The sequence below is a fragment of the Myotis davidii genome, unplaced genomic scaffold, assembly GCF_000327345.1.
Source record: "Myotis davidii unplaced genomic scaffold, ASM32734v1 scaffold205, whole genome shotgun sequence".
NCBI lineage: Eukaryota > Metazoa > Chordata > Mammalia > Chiroptera > Vespertilionidae > Myotis > Myotis davidii.
In genome coordinates, this window is record NW_006297573.1 from 788,304 (window position 1) to 805,537 (window position 17,234).

General features: G+C 36.5%; 1 protein-coding gene across 1 annotated transcript in view; it reads right to left on the reverse strand.

Annotated features, from left to right (window-relative positions):
- The window catches only part of DOCK7 (dedicator of cytokinesis 7), a 166,078-nt gene that overhangs the window by 44,714 nt on the left and 104,130 nt on the right, over nucleotides 1-17,234 (reverse strand). Inside the window, 6 exon segments of the mRNA XM_006773220.2 lie at nucleotides 1,751-1,886; nucleotides 1,986-2,168; nucleotides 8,202-8,356; nucleotides 9,051-9,220; nucleotides 12,100-12,239; nucleotides 16,248-16,418. Of these exon segments, the coding sequence (XP_006773283.1) occupies nucleotides 1,751-1,886; nucleotides 1,986-2,168; nucleotides 8,202-8,356; nucleotides 9,051-9,220; nucleotides 12,100-12,239; nucleotides 16,248-16,418 (955 nt within the window).

Here is a 17,234-nt window from a genome sequence, read left to right on the forward strand (position 1 = left end):
AGCAGAGTGCAGAAGGTGGCAGGTGTTGACCTCGGTGGGATGGTGGAGCAGATGAGTGGGGGCGCTAGACCAAGGCAGGGTGCCAGTAGCTGTCATCGGGGTAAGCCTCTGGTGGTTACTGAAAATTCTTTGCTCCCGAACACTGCAGTCCCGCCCGGTACTTGCACCTGCTGCTGGCGCTAGTCCTGCTCACACCCACTGCCAGCACTGGAGCCACTGCTTGCACCTGCTGTTGGCGCCCAGCGCCAGTCCCAATCTCTTGATGGTGTCAGCAGGTGCGAGTGGTGGCTACCGGCCTCGATCACCCCTGAGGGCTTTTCCACCTCCCCCTGCTTCTGAGGGGTAATGAGGGCAGCAGCCGCTACTTGTACCCACTGACAGTGCCGGCCCTGCTCACACCACTGCTGGCGCTGGCCAGAATTGCTCCGCACCATCAGTGGGTGCGAGTGGGGCCGGTGCAGCCAGCTTGTGGGATCAGCGGCAGCAGGAGCGGGGCTGCTGGCAGAGAGGGGACTGAGGGCCACGGTGCGAGGGGCTGGGCGGGGGCATGGAGGATGGGCTGAGACCTGCCCCTGTGCCCACCACAGCCTCGCAGCCCACAGTTCCTTTCAAGGTGCACAAATTTGTGCACTGGGTCCCTAGTATACTTATAAATGTACAGTCATATTTTAAGTCAACAAATATACATGGGACTATTAGCATGTGTCATGTACACAGATAACTAAGCCATACCCTGACCTTAAGGAGTTCACAGCAACAATATCATTTACATATCACTTTAGAATTTATGAAATGTTTACACACATGGTCACTACAAAAGATGATAAGCTCAGTTAGTTATACTATCTTTTAAATTCTCCAAACTATAACAAGTAAATGAGGAAAAGGAAAGTGGGGAGATTAAGTGACTTGGTCAAAGTTATATGGCTAATGGTTAGCAGACCTGGGATTAGAATCAGGCCTCTAAAGCAACTAACTGTTTCTTCTCCCTGATATTTGAGTTTGATGGCCAATATCTTTGCCTTAGATACAGGGCACATTAATTCATTGTGCAAACTAGGAAACTTTTAAAAATAAAAGGAGATGCTACATAGAATTTATGACTCCAAGAGTGAACCCTATATAGATTCTGTGTGATTATGATGTGTTAGTGTAGGTTCATTAATGATGCTGTTAATGGAAGAGGCTATACATACGTGCAGGCAAGAAAATCTTTGTACCTTCAGCTCAATTTTACTGTGAACCTAAAACGGCTCTAAAACTAGAGCTATTAACAATCACACGCCGAAACTGGTTTGGCTCAGTGGATGGAGCGTCAGCCTGCGGACTGAGGGGTCCCGGGTTCGATTCCGGTCAGGGGCATGTACCTGGGTTGCGGGCACATCCCCAGTGGGAGGTGTGCAGGAGGCAGCTGATCGATGTTTCTAACTCTCTATCTCTCTCCCTTCTTCTCTGTGGAAAATCAATAAAATATATTTAAAAAAAATAATAATCACACAAGGGCAACAGGAATAAACTGAGACTATCCAGAGAAAATCACAAAGTACGTTTTAGCCTACTTCAATCAGATCTCTTAACTTGAATTCCTGCAGAGAAATGGTTATTTCGGTTAATTCACAGTTACATTTAAAACCCTTTTTTTAAAAAGGGTAGAACTGTCATTGAAGACTTGCAACAATGAGCACTATAAAATAAACTTGAAGGAAAATGAAGAAATTCTCACCAGAAGGAGAAGATACTGTGTACATACCAAGCTGTCCTCGGCTTCGGCGCACCATTTCTTGCCTAGCACCTATGCTTCCAAGAATAGCTTCTTCAAGTTTAGCTCTCATGTCTTTTGATTTCTTAAATGTCAAGCTATTCATTCTTTCAAACACTTACTTTCCCTAAAATTTAAACATTAGAAAAGCATTGAGAAAATATTCTTCTTTTTCCACATAATTTCCTTTCTTGTTCCTCTTTGCAATGGTATAATGATCACTTACTTTGTATTCAAAGCAAGATACACAGAGGTAAAGCAGATCTAACAGCCGGTTGAGCTGCAGGACTGAGAGATCTGTAAACCACTTTTGTAGGACTGTCTCATCTGCATTCTTGAGAACCCAAAGGAGGCAGATCAAAAGGCTCCGACTTGATTCTGGTGAAAAGGTAGTGTGTTGCCTGCCACTCTGAAAATCAAGAACAGTAGAATGAGTCAGATTGATCAATGACCATTTCCTTTTTGGGCTGTTGTCAATTGTTTTCTTCTAAAAGCAAAATTACTTATAAACTAAATATTATAAAAGAACCACCTGATTTAGATAACACTTGTATACGTCATACCGAACCTTAGACTTAAGGTCTTGAAGTTTATTGAATCTTTCCTGGCAATAGAAGATTGTTTAATTTGGGCAGATGTTAATAGAAATTATAAAGCAAAAAACTAAAAGATCTTACTATTAAAAACTAACATATCTACCACATAATATCAAACATGATGAAAGTAAAGGGGAAAAGAAACAGCTGACTCAAAAAATAAGATAAGTTTAAGAATAGAAAGTAATAACAAAAAGTTTATCAGGTGTAGAGAACCATTGTTTCCTGTCAGGGACAGGACAAAAAAGAAAAGTCTTAGACACTGTATAAATAAAAACCATTTTTACATACAGCATATAAAGTTAAGGTGCCATTTAAATTTTTCAATCTCCATTAGTATAAGTATGTAAAATACAAACAAAAAACTAATAAGAACCTGTTTATAGTATCATTTATTGGATATTTATTCTACTCCAGTCATCATGCCAAGCTATTTACATACATTATTTCATTTAGTTCTCTAACAATATCACCAAGCAGGTAGTATCATCTCAATTTTACAGACAAGATACAGGATGACAATGGTGATGATGATGACTAAACATAACAAAATTTGAAATGTGCTAGACAGTATGATAATTTTTTCTTATTTAATTCACAATAATTTTATGAGACAGTATTGACTATTATTATTTCTAGTTTATAGGTAAGGATACTAAAGGCTAGAAATTAATTTACTCTAAATCACATACTAAGAAAAAATAAAGCCAGGATTTTCATACAGGTTAACCAGACTCCAACTCTTTCTCTTTACCTTTATATTACATTCTCATATTTAGTTAATAAGTATACTAAATAACAAAAAAGCAATGGAAGAGATGTAGAGACGAAAGACAAAGGAAAGCTGAACATACTTAACTGTTGAAATAATTATTTTAAATTAATAAATTTAGTAGACTTTACTAGAATTAGAATAATTAAGACAGTTTGATATTGGCATATGGCAGACAAATAATGTAATGAAATAGAATAGAAAGAATAAAAAATCCTATGCATATATGAAAATCTGATATACAGCAGAGTTATGGATCAGTGTGGATGGATGGATTATAAATGTGGATAGATTCACTAGAGAAAAAAATAAGAATCCTACCCTGCACAATTGTACAAAAAATAGATTCAAGACAAAGAAAGAACTTAAATGTAAAAGGCAAAATTTTAAAACTTTTACAAGGAAATATAAAAGATTATATTTATACCTTGGGGGTAGAACAGAACTTCTTAAATAAGACCTAAAAAGCATAAACTATAAACCCACAAAAAAGATGGTCAATTTGCCTAAATTAAAATTGCAACAATGCGTTCATCAAATAGACAGATAGAAAATGCACATGATAAATTAGTAGAAATTTGCTGCATATAAAACCAACCTGAGATTAGTATCAAGAATAGTTTTTCTCAACCAAGTTTCCACGAGAAAATTAAGCCCTCCAAAGAATGACTGAGGGACTATTCTTCCCATTCTCCCAAGGCATTAAGAAAAGGGGGTTGGGGAGATAATTCTGGTCTGGTACTAGTAATCAATGAAACTTCTCTGTAGGAAGAATTCACAATCACAGGACTCTTATTATACCTATAAATAGTACTGAAAATACAAAGTCCAGTATACAGCCAAAGAATCAGGTACACAGGAAGCAATAGATCATGAGTGAGAACTGTCAAAACAGACAACAGAAACAGGTATGTAAAGACTTGAAATACTTAAATTATCAAGTAATAAAAACCACAAAATAATAATATTTTAAAAGTATTATACCCAAAAAAATCTGACAGGAAATTTGAAAGTATAAAGAAAAGGTTACTTGACAAAAAAAAAGAAGAAACAAATAGAATTTAGAAAAACTAAAAAAACCCCCACAAAACAACAACAAAAAAAACCTTACACAGTAACCAAATTAAGAACTTTATGTATTTTTTTTTTAAAAAATATGTTTTTATTGATTTCAGAGAGAGAAAGGGCTAAGGCGAGAGAAAGAAACATCAATGAGAGAGAATCATTGATTGGCTGTTTCCTGCATGCCCCCTACCGGGGATCAAGCCCGCAACATGGGCATGTGCCCTGACCAGGAATTGAATTGTGACATCCTGGTTCATAGGTTGACACTCAACCACTGAGTCACTTCGGCTGGGCTCAATGGATTGTTTTAATATAATATCAGGTTTAATAATATTCAAAATTAAAAATACATAAAATAGAATGTGAATAGGGAGAATGGTAAAGTCAACTAGTTTTAAGATCCTTCTATTAACCAAAGTGAATATAATGATGATTTACATTAGACTATCATTTAATTTAAGGAAGCATACTATGATTTGTAATATAATCACAAAAAGACAGAAATGGAATAATTTCTAAACTAGAGGAAAATGTGGAATGAGAAAAAATATAATTCACACATAGTGGGTGAGACAATTTGAAGTAAAGTTAAAATGTATATATATTAATTTTAATTATACTAAATGCAAATGGTTAAGAAATCTAGTGAAAGACAAAAATGAACATACCAGATTTTAAAAATATAAGGCAAAATCTAACTACACACTATGTATAAAAGACATTGAAAACATAAGTTTCAAATATTTAAAACGTAAGTAAAAACACTTTAATTAAAAAGTGAAAAAATTCATGCCATATATAGTCTAGGGAAAAAAAAACCTAACATAGCTATACTAATATTATACAAAACAGAGTTTATGGCCAAAAAAAAGGTTTACAGTTCATGTAGATAAAAGGTGGAAAAATAATCTTTTAATACATGATGATGAAATGATTTGATATGATGTATAAAATAAATAAATAAACTTGGGCGCCCAAATTCTACTGTTCATAAAAATAAATTCCATGTACTAGCAGATTTTAGGGTTATATATAAAAGGAAGAACAAAACAAGCATTTAAAAAATAACATAAGGCCTGGTTGGTAAGGCTTAGTTGGTTGAGCATGAGTCATCCCTTGCACCAAGAGGTCACTAGTTCAATTCTGATCAGGGCACATGCCTGGGATGCTGGCTCAATCCCAGGTAGGGGGCATGCAGGAGGCAGCTGATATTGCTAATTGATGTTTCTATGTTTCCCTCTTTCTCTAAAATCAATAAAAACATAATTTTTAAAATACCTTCAAAATTTTGGAATAGGGATATTAAAAAAAAATACTAGGAAAAGATTGACAAATTCAAGGATTTTAAAATAAGACATTCCAATCACCAAATTTACTATTGTGTGAAAAAGCAAGCCCCATAAATTATAAGAACCATTTATAATGGACAACAGGCTTGATCCAGAACATATAAACTTCTGCAAAGCACACACAAAGGCAGAGGACCCAATGAAAAATGAACAAAAACTAGACACTTTAAAAGAGAAAATCCAAATGGCCAACACAAATATGAAAGAGTCTGTACCCTCAGAACACACCAGGGAAATGAAATACAACTATAAATTATCAGATTGACAAAAGTTGAAAAGTCTGAAAATCCTAAGTGATGATGAACATATGAATAGAACTCTCAAAGGTGCAAGTATAAACTGAGACGAACTCTTCGGAAAACATCCTGGCACATCTAGTATGTGTGAAGAAACTATTGTGTAACCCAGCAAATTCCCCTCCTAGTAAATACCCTAAATAATAGTATAGGCATGCATACAGGATACAAATAAGAGAATATATAGGGTTGCTATTTACAATAACAAAAGATCAGAAACCATTCAAACATCTATCAACAGAATGGGTAAATAAACTGATCTATATACAGGTAATGGGATATCATCTACTAGAGGGCCCGGTGCATGAAATTTGTGCTGGGGGGGGGGAGGGGAGAGGGAGGGGTCCCTCAGCTCAGCCTGCGCCCTCTCACAGTGTGGGACCACTTGGAGGATGTCCGCCTGCTGGCTTAGGCCCGCTCCCCTAGGTCAATTTGCATATTAGCCTTTTATTATATAGGATATATATAAAAGCCTAAGTGACCACTACGACCCAATGACCAGACAACCAGTCGCTATGATGCGCACTGACCATGATGGGGCAGACGCTCAAAGCAGGAACTGCCCCGGGTGGTCAGTGCGCTCCCAAAGCCAACCTCCCATGGCCGGCCAACCTCCCCCAGTCCCTCCCCCCGGCTGGCAGGCCCCAATAGGGACTGGGCGAGATGGCCCCATTGGCCCTGGTCATCAGCCAGGCCTAGGGACCCCACCCATGCACGAATTCATGCACCAGGCCTCTAAGTACAGAAATAAAATCAGTGAATTATAGTACAATTTGTAACTTGCTTAAATATTAAAGACGTAATGTAAAACTACACTATAATTTTTAGGGATGCAAATGTAGATGGTAAAACTATAAATAAAATTAAGGAATTATTTCATTAGTCAGGTTAATGGGAGCTTGGTAAGTAGTTGTGGTGGAGAAAAACATGCTAAAGATTTCTAAGAGGCAGTGTTCTATCGTTTGTCCTGAGTGGTGGCTACAAAGGTGTTCATTTTATAATATTTTAACTCGTACATTTGTTTCATGTACTTTTTCATGTGCAGTATATTTTACAAAAGAAAAGTTTTAAAAAGTCAATAAAATTGAGAATAGTGTTCACTTTTAGGGGAGAGATGGAGTGAATTGAGGGCAGAAAGGAACTTCCAAAGTATTTGCAATGTTTTATTTCTGAAACTGGGTGGTACATATACTGCTGCTTCTTTTATTTTAATTGTACATATAGTTTATATATTCTTTTTTATGTATAATATCAAAAGTACAAGGAATAGCCCTGGCTGGTGTTGCTCAGAAGTTTAAGTGTTGGCCCACACATCAAAGGTCTCGGGTTCGATTCCTGGTCAAGGGGCATATAGCTGGTTGCAGGTTGGATCCCCGGCCCCAGTTAAGACACGTGCAGGAGGCCACCAATCAATATCTTTCTCAGATCTACATTTATCTTTCCCCCTTTCTCCCCTTCCTTCCCTCCCTTCCTTAAAAAAAAAAAAAAAAATCAATGGGAAAAATATCCTTGGATGAGGATTAACAAGCAAAAAGTACAAGGAATAAAAGAAAAATTTGATAAATTAGAATTCATAAAAATTTTTAAAATTTGCATTTCAAAAGACACCATAAAAAAAGCAAAAAGCCACAGAATGAGAGAAAATATTTGAAATCATATATAAGGGAGTTGTACTCAGAATATATAAAGAACTCTTAAGTCAGTAACAAAAAGAATAACAATTTTTAAATGGCAAAGAATTTGAATGGACTTTTCTCTAAATAAGATAGTTGTTCAAAAAGATGTGCCAATTAGCAATGAAAAGGTGCTCTACATTAGTAGATATTAGGAAAATCCAAATCAAAACCACAATGAGATGCCGCTTCATACCCACTAAGGTGGCTATAAATAAGAAAAAAATGTAGGTGAGGATTTGGAGAAACAGGAACCTTTTATTCACTGCTGGTGAGAATGTAAAATCGTGCAACCACTGTGAAAAAGAGTTTAGAAATTTCTCAGAATGTTAACAGATGATGTGTTGTGCACCTGAAACTTGTATACTTTTGTTAACCAGTGTCACCCCACTAAATTCAATAAAGAGGAAAAAAGTAAAATGGATTAAAAGAATAGGCTATATAATATGCAACTTTCCAAAATTCTGAATGACAGAAAAGAGCTTTATACCATAAACCTGAAATAATTAATACTTTTTAAAATAACTTGTAAAAGATAAGTAATATTCTCAGAACCTTAACATTTCCACAAAATAAAGCTCAGAGTACTTCTGCATCAAATAATATAACAAATAATTTTAGTTATTTAAGGTTACATCCTTGTAAGTATTTGTCTTTCCGGAAAATAATTCTGTAGAAGGGTTGTTTTTACCGTTGATGTGAGAATAAAACTGCCAGGCCTTGTTAGTTGAGGAACGGATGTTCCTGCAATTGCCATGGCAACTGTCTGGCTTATCATGCTTCCACTCTCACTTTCATAATCATCAGTGGCTATACAAACTGGTCTTCCTCGTTGATTGTGAGATTCTGGGGCGGGGGGGAGAGAAAATCCAAAATAAATAAATAAATACATAAAACTTCTAAATAGCTTAATAAACAGTTCTTAATACACATTAGGTACTCAGTAAATGTTTGTTTTGATTGAATGGAAGTATTTTATCCAGTTAATGGCTAGTTTAAATGCAACCTACAGTGTTTTCTTTAGAGCAAGTGAAGGAATTCAAGTAAATTCTGCTGTGAAAAGCAAGAGCAATAAAACTTTGTGGGTCCTAATTTTTAAAAAGCAACAAAACTTCATCTTATTAACCCAATGTTAGCAATAAACCTAATTAATGATATTCAGGTGAAGATCAATTTAAATTATATTTATATGAATAAAATTGATACTGAGGGTAGTAGACAGCTTTCAGCTTTCTTGTGTATTTTTTAGAGGGACAGTAAGTACACAAAAACCCTATTTTCTAACAAGTAGGAATAGAACTTCTATACAATCATTATTTAAAATTTCATCATAAGAACTACTTACAGAAACCTTGCAGTGGATTCTCTCACAAAGCCAAAAGATTTTCAGTAATATAATTATTTACAGTTTACTTATGTTAGTGTACATTTCTTTATATTTCTTTTCCTAAAATAAGATCTTTATTCTTGAGAAACTTTCTAACACTTTCATTATATATTGTGATTTGCCATTAAAATCTGTCTCACATACACTAAGTACCTGTAAAATCATACAGCTGAGGAACAGTTTCCATGATAATGCCAATCAGAGGTAGATATAACATGGCCACCCGAGCCTTTATCTGGGGGTCAGAGTACCGTGGATCTGAGTCATGGCTGGATAGTAAATTGTGTACCATATTGATGACTTTCTTATGCAATCCAAACAGTCTATTTAAAAAGATGGAGAAGAAGCAGTAAGGTCACAGATATTAGTTAATACCTTTAAAGCAAACAGTAAGCAATGGTACTGAATCAATCTTGTTCAACTTAACTTTGCCACATATTTGCATCTATTCCTATAAATAAAAACACTTCTATTTTAGAATTAATAAATGTCTTTCTGTATAAATAAAAATTGAGGAAGAAGAAATGTTATATAAATTCACTTAAGAGTAAACCTGAATATTTTTACATTAACTCCTTGTTAGTGCATTTTAATGTTAAATAACTTAAGAGCAGTTATGGTTATATTTTAAAGCAAAAAAAAAGCTACATTTTAAGTAGCTGTAACTTTTAATTCATCAAATGAAATCTTTTCACATTTACCATAGTAAACTTTTATTTCCTTTTTCCAGAAGAAAATCCTCTACCTAATGCAGCGGTTCTCAACCTGTGGGTCGCGACCCCTTTAGCGGTCGAATGACCCTTTCACAGGGGTCGCCTAAGCCCATCCTGCATATCAGATATTTATATTACGACTCATAACAGTAGCAACATTACCGTTATGAAGTAGCAACAAAAATAATTTTATGGTTGGGTCACAACATGAGGATCTGTATTTAAAGGGCCAGAAGGTTGAGAACCATTGAAATGGATTCTGTAGTTCACAGGCTGGGATTGCCTTTGGCATCTATTTAAATGGAACTTCCTTGCTCATATACCTCCTCATATGGGCCCTTACAACTTTTCTAGACTCTCAGTCACCTGCGTTTCAACTGAGCTAATAAACTAGCAAGGGTCTCTCTCATCTTCATACTTTTGCCTTTCTTCTTAAATTGAAGGTGCTTTGACTATGCAAACCATTCCAATTGAAAATTCATACAACTTCAACTGGCCTTTAATGCTGTACCTGGTATCAGTTTCATATTACATTATCTCTCTTTAAGCCTTACACCATCAATATCAGTAAAAGAACTTACTTCAACTTCTTATTTTAAGAAAGAAAGCCATTCCAAATTTGCTCTGGTAAAATCATATTTTTTTAAAAAATATGTTTTTATTGATTTCAAAGGGAGGAAGGAAAAGGGAGGGGAATAAAAACATCAATGGCTGCCTCCTGCATGTCTCCTACCGGGACTCAAGCTTACAACCTGGGCATGTGCCCTGACCAGGAATCGAACCGTGACCTCTTGGTTCATGAGTTGATGCTCAACCACTGAACCACGCCGGCCAGGCTGGTCACATCTTTTAACACATCTCCATCTATATTGCTATAGGATCATCTTTCCTTTGTTTCAGAAAAAGCTGTATCTTCTCTCAGAAAGTAATTTCCCCATATATTCAATAAACCCCATCTTTCTTCAATAGCCTACCCTTTATTTTTCTTTCCTACCTTGAAAATATATGTTCACTTGAAATTAGTTTCCTCTTACACAGTATTTCACTTAGTAATAAACTATTACATGATGTCCCCAGTAATAAACTTCCTTAATGTTTTAAGTCTACACCAAGTGTTTCCACTTAATTCCTACTATTTACTTCTTGTTTGTAACTAACAGTATTTGCATGTTTATAATATGGTACTTACTAGCTTCATCATTTAATAGCTAAATTATTTTTTGAAGATACTTAACTTCCGTTTCCTTATGTATGGATGAGGATAATAACCTACCTAAGGTGGTTTGAAATTAAGTTTTATAATTTATGCCAAATGCCTAATACAGTGCCTTGCATATTGCCTGCCTCAGTAAATAGTACTTTTAAAAAATCTTTTGCAAGAGAACGTTTATTGGGTAAATTACAGAGGTAGAATTAATTCCTAGAAGAAATGGGCTTACTAGTAAGAACGAGTTAACGGAGGTAAAGGAAGGGCCCTTGGAGCTTGGGAGTGAGGAAGCTATTGTGCCTGGGGGAGGGAGAAGGGGATGGGAAGAGAGAGAGTAGGGAAGGGAAAGGGATGGGCATGCTCCTGGGAGGGAGACCGTCAATAAATATTAACTTTTATCTCTTAAGATCATACAGATTTAAAAGCTGGGATCTGAAATGAAGTAGTCTTATGAAGTAGCCAGAGCCCTTGATCTTATCTGCCATTTTATATAGCTGCCTATGAAATCTAGCTGGAGACTCTTCTCCCGTCCGGATTTTTATTCAGAAAGTATATTTTTAAATGCTGTCACGAACCACACCTAATGAACATATGTCAGATTTCATCCTCTAGATTTCTACTTGACACTGTCATCTTATTTGTTCTTTTCTCAGTATTTTCTCCAAATAGTTCCTCCCCCTCTCGTCATTTGCTTTTTATGTTCCCCCTTTCTATTTCCTGTATCACCAATGATTCCCAAACCTGACTGTCTATTTCTTACCTCTCAACAGCTCCCAATTCCAGACTTCAACCTATCTAAACTCAATCACACTCAATAACTAAATATACACTTATGCAGGACCTGCAATATCCTATTCTACATGTTGGAGCTAACACATTGTCTCTGTTCTTAAATAGCTTGTTTTAGTAAGAGAGGAACAGACAGCAAAGTAATAATTCAATGTTACAAATGCTATAATAAAGACGTTACTCTTCTACACAATTATGTCTGTACTACAAAATTAGCACTTAATCATAGTGTATTGTTTCAGTCTTAACTTTCTTCCTATAATGAGAGTTTCTAGAAAGCAAATCTGTGATCAATATAGAACATATTATTGCCACTCAAGGAATTACTCTTGGTTACTTAGCAAGCTGATGGAATAAAAAGAAAAGCATTCCTCTCAAGTAGAAGAGTGGGAAAGATTAATCTTTTGATTCTTAGGAAGTTTAAGGGGGATACTTCTGTCCTATCATTCAAAATCAAGCTGATATTCTACAAGGCAAAAATTGGTCTACTCACCCTTCAGCCTCGGGGTCTAAAATGACAGCCAGCTCTGTTAATACAAGTCCTGCCAAATAATGCTGTTGGCGGAAAGGCACAGACAATTCAAACATATTTGCAATCTTCTGGTCCTGTACATTGGTGGAAAATCCAGAACTCTGTTTGGGAGTGAGGTAGAACAAACTATAATAGCTGTGCAACAAAAAAATCCCAGACACACATTACAATAAATAGAATGTGAGCATTATCTGAAAGTGAGATAAACGTTGCCTAGAGTAATTTATTACCTAGGGGTTTTTTTTTGTAATATATTTTATTTATTTTTTACAGAGAGGAAGGGGGAGGGATAGAGCGTTAGAAACATCGATGAGAGAGAAACATCGATCAGCTGCCTCCTGAATACCCCCTACTGGGGATGTGCCCGCAACCAAGGTACATGCTCCTGATTGGAATCGAACCTGTGACCCTTCAGTCCCCAGGCCGATGCTCTATCCACTGAGCCAAACTGGTTAGGGCTTGCCTAGGGTTTATGACAGATGATTATTATTAACACTTAGAGGCCCAGTGCACGAATTTGTGCATAGGTGGGGTCCAGGCTGGTGGGGGGAGGGGCCACAAACGGTTGGCTGGTGTCGGGGAGAGGCTGCAGTTGGTTGGGGCCTCAGTGCATGTCATAGCTACCAGTCGTTCTGGTCGCTTGGCTTTTATGTACATAGATTGGAGAAAGTAACTATTCTTACTTTTGGTATAGGAAACTATGATGAAAAATACTTTCAATTTCTTTTTTCTCATACTAAAAGTTTCCATTTGTTGTCCCCTCCCATCCATTTTTTTCTTTATTCCTTTTTCTGGTTTGTTTTATCTTTATTGTTGAAAGTATTACAGATGTCCCCTTTGTTTGTTTTCCCCACTGACCCCCTCCAACCTGCACCCTCCCTTCCCAGGTCTTCACCACTCTATTGTCTATATTCATGGGCTATGCATATATGCATATAAGTTCCCCGGCTAATCACTCCCCCTACCCCCCAACCCCACCTTCCCTCTGAAATTTGTCAGTCTGTTGCATGCTTTTATGTTTCTAGATCTATTTTGTTCACCAGTTTATTTTGTTCATTAGATTCAACATATGAGTAAGATAATGTTTTAATATGATACTGTGAATGGAAAAAAAAAAGCAACTAAGTCCAAATAATATACAGGGTGGGGCAAAAGTAGATTTAGAGTTGTGAATATGTGAAACACAGTTTATTCTTGAATTATTATTTATTATTATGTTATTTCCCATATGAACAACTGTACATCTATGTTTGCCCCAAACTGTATTATGTACTCTTTGCTGAGTGTGCGGGAAATATTCATAGTCAAGGCTATTGGTTTCCAGGGAAATTTCAAATATGGGTAAAATTATTTCTCAGACAAAATACTATCTCTAAAAAAATCACTATAATTTTATGGTGCACTTACTGAGTTTTTAAAAAGTTTTTAATTCTGCAAAATAGCAACCCGTAAGATATAGTTCAAAGCAAGAAAGTCCTTACCTTCATCCCCTAATCCATAATTCAAGATCATCTATGTGAGGTTTCTTAGAAGAACAATAGATTTCAGATTTCTCCATGCAGAAATCATTTTCCTAATAACTATATAAAATTCCTCTGCCCCACCCCTGAAAAAGTGATGTCTCTGTCATATTAGAATCAGAAAATTATGCACTGTAGTTAGATGACAAGGTGGGGAACAAGATAATGAAAGAAATTCTGTGAATTTCTTTGCTGAATGTGATGATCAGCAGGGAGTTAGGGGTAAACAAGTGTGTTTCATTAAAGATTTTAGAACTGCACCTGTGCTTTATTTGTATCTGTGTAGCTACATCTTTGGAAGAAGTTGGGCAAAGAAAGCAAAACTTCATGCATTAAAGGAAGCAGTGTTTCCTAGCCAGGTAAAAGAGTGTGTGGAAATACAATGTTTTGCAAAAGTAAAGTGAAAAGTTGTGGGTGCTCTCTGATGTTTTCCATCTTTCTAAGTGAAGTTTAATTTTTTCTTTTATCACGCATCTGACACTGATCTAGCCTACAGAATTGCATTAAGGAATTAAATGTCTCAAAAATAAAATTAAGTAGAGTTAAAATCGACTTTGACTTCAGACATTAAGAGCTTAAGGAAGCAGTTTGTTTGCCTCAGGAATTATACAGCAGAAAGGGTGTTTCATTAGGAGGGAAAAATCTAGGCTTCTTTAATACTAAAACCACAAAATCCCTTAATCTCAATGTGTATGACAGAATACATAATAATTGCTATGATAGTCCTTTTTCATCTTTAGAGAAACTACTAGCTGTTGAAGTCAAGTGCCTATAAATATCCATCTAGTTTCCTTTGGGTTTTCTGGATACAAGAAAGGTAGCAGGGCTCTGTCAGGCTTGCACTACAGTTTTATAACAGAGCCTTTGTGATTTTAATACCCTTAGTATTTTTGGCAGCTACAACTAAATTAGAATATAGGTATAAGCTTTTTTTTTTTATTAATCCTCACTTGAGGATATGTTTCCATTAATTTTTAGGGAGAGTGGGAGAGAGAGGAAAAGAAAGTGAGAAACATCGATGTGAGAGAAACACATGGATTGGTTGCCTCCTGCACGAGCCCTGACCAGGGCCAGGACCAGGGAGGAGCCTGCACCAATGTACATGCCCTTGACCGGAATCGAACCCAGGACCCTTTGGTCTGTAGGCCAACACTCTATCTACTGAGTCAAACTGGCTAGGGCTATAGGTATAAGCTTTAACTAAATGTTTTAATTCCTTTCGTTGTCAGATAGCTTCTACTCAAAGATTAAGAAAGTATGTGTGTCATATTCTGACTGTACATGAAGTTCCAGGAGAAATGTCTAAAAGTATACTTAGCTTGAGATAACTGAAAAATATAGCTAGTTCAACCTCAAACCAATGATAGCCTAGTGGCGAGCATCACAAGACATCAACTTTCTGCGTTTTATTTTTAAGATAATATCACTGACACACAATTATGAGATATTTTGCAGAATCTTGGTCCTTCAATGCTGCACCACTTGTTCTCACTATATAATTTTGTGGTGCTGATGTACTGTTTCTTTGTCAAGCAGGAGGAGATAACTTCAGGGTCTTGAGAAGAATCTATGAGTTTGTTTTGTAGAAGAAAAGAATATCTTCAGGGTAGCTGCGACCAGCTGCTGATTCCAAGAAGTCTGATACGAAAAAGTGTTATCTGTGACTAAATAAACATGATCTTTTCTCTCAGTTCCTGGAACTAACCCCATTCCCTACTTACATAAAAACCACCTACTTTTGCTTTTTGAGAGAGATGGATTTGGGAGAGCTTGCTCTCCCATCCTCAAAATCAAATAAATCTTTCTGTCTCTGAGCACTGGTGTCTCACTGTTTGGGCCTACTAGTGCATTGGGTACACAAACCTGAATTTTGGGAGATAATTCTGTAACAGTTTGGTTTCTTTCTCTGCTAAATTATGCTTCATCCCCTTTCCTTTCACTAGTATTAATCCCTAACAAACATCTTATACACCAAATTCAGTCTGTCTGCTTCAAAAAATCCTAATTTGTGAAAACATCTAAATAAATGAGTTTATGTGGATGAATTCACTCACATATGCACAATCTGTAAGAGGAGTCGAATATAGTAGTTAACAGCTTAGGATCTAAAATAAGCCCAACATGCAAAGTATAGCATAAGGAATATAATCAATAATATTGTAATAACTATGTACGGTATCAGATGGGTACCAGACTAACGGGTGATGAATTCATAAGGTATATAAATATCTAATCACTATGTTGTATGCCTGAAACTAATATAATATGTTAACTGTAATTGAAAAATAAATTTAAAATAATGTCAACATGTGACTTGGTTCAAAGTATAGCTGTGCCATTTAACTGTGTGACCCGAAGTTATTGACCTTACTGTGTTTCAGTTTTCCATCTGTAGAATAGGAATAGTAATAGAATTTATCTCCTAGAGTTGCTCTGAGAATTAAATGCTTAATACTTATGAAGCACTTAATACAGAGCCTATTATACAGCTTTTATTCAATAGTGTTACCTATAATTTTCCCCCAGTGTTTAAAATGCTTTTTCACAAATGTGGACGTTAAGGATATTTCTTTCTTACACTTTGCATACCTGAGATGTTGCAGAAGAAACAGAAGGTGATGGTGATGCAGGTGGAGTAAGCAGGCTACAGGGTAAGTTTAATGTAACATAGTGCTCATGACTGCAGATGATTCGCAGAAAATCCAACCTCAAGGACACCAGGACACTTGGAATTGGTAATGAGTAAAGCTTTGAAGACACCTTGTAAGCAATGCATAAATAAGAGAAAACCAATCAAATATATCATTTCTCTAATACAAACACCAGAATGACAGATTAAAGAATTAAAGAACAGTACTTAGTGGGCAGCTTTGGTTTTGTGATTTAAGTAATAGTATCAGCTTTCTCTAGAATTACTGTTTAAATGCAAAATTTTGAACTACAGATTGACTGTAGAATTCCACTGACTAGGATGAAAGCCACATTCTTTTTAAAAAAAAAATATTTTTATTGATTTCAGAGAGGGTGAGAGAGATAGAAATGTGAATGAGAGAGAATCATAGATCGGCTGCCTCCTGCACACCCCTGAATGGGGACAGAGCCTGCAACCCGGGCATGTGCCCTTGACCGGAATCGAACCTGGGACCCTTCAGTTCGCAGGCCGACACTCTATCCACTGAGCCAAACTGGCTAGGGCAAAGCCACATTCTTGTATTTCCAATACAGCATTAATATTCTGCTTTTCAAAGATACACTTTATGAGGAAAAAGTACACCACCGAATCTACACTAATAAAAGAGAAACATGGTAATTGGCGTATGACCGCTACCCTTCCCATTGGCTAATCAGCGAGATATGCAACTTAACTGTCAACCAAGATGGCGGCCGGCCGGCAGCCAGGCAGCTTGAAACTAACATGAGGCTTGCTTGCTTCAGTGACGGAGGAAACCAATGTTTCCCGCCTGAGGCTGCAGGCCTTTGAGCTTGCAGTTTCAAACATTGTAATAAATACCGCCGGAGATCGCAACATTGTATGCAAAGGCCAGAAACCTACTTTCAGCAGCGGAGGCCTAAGAG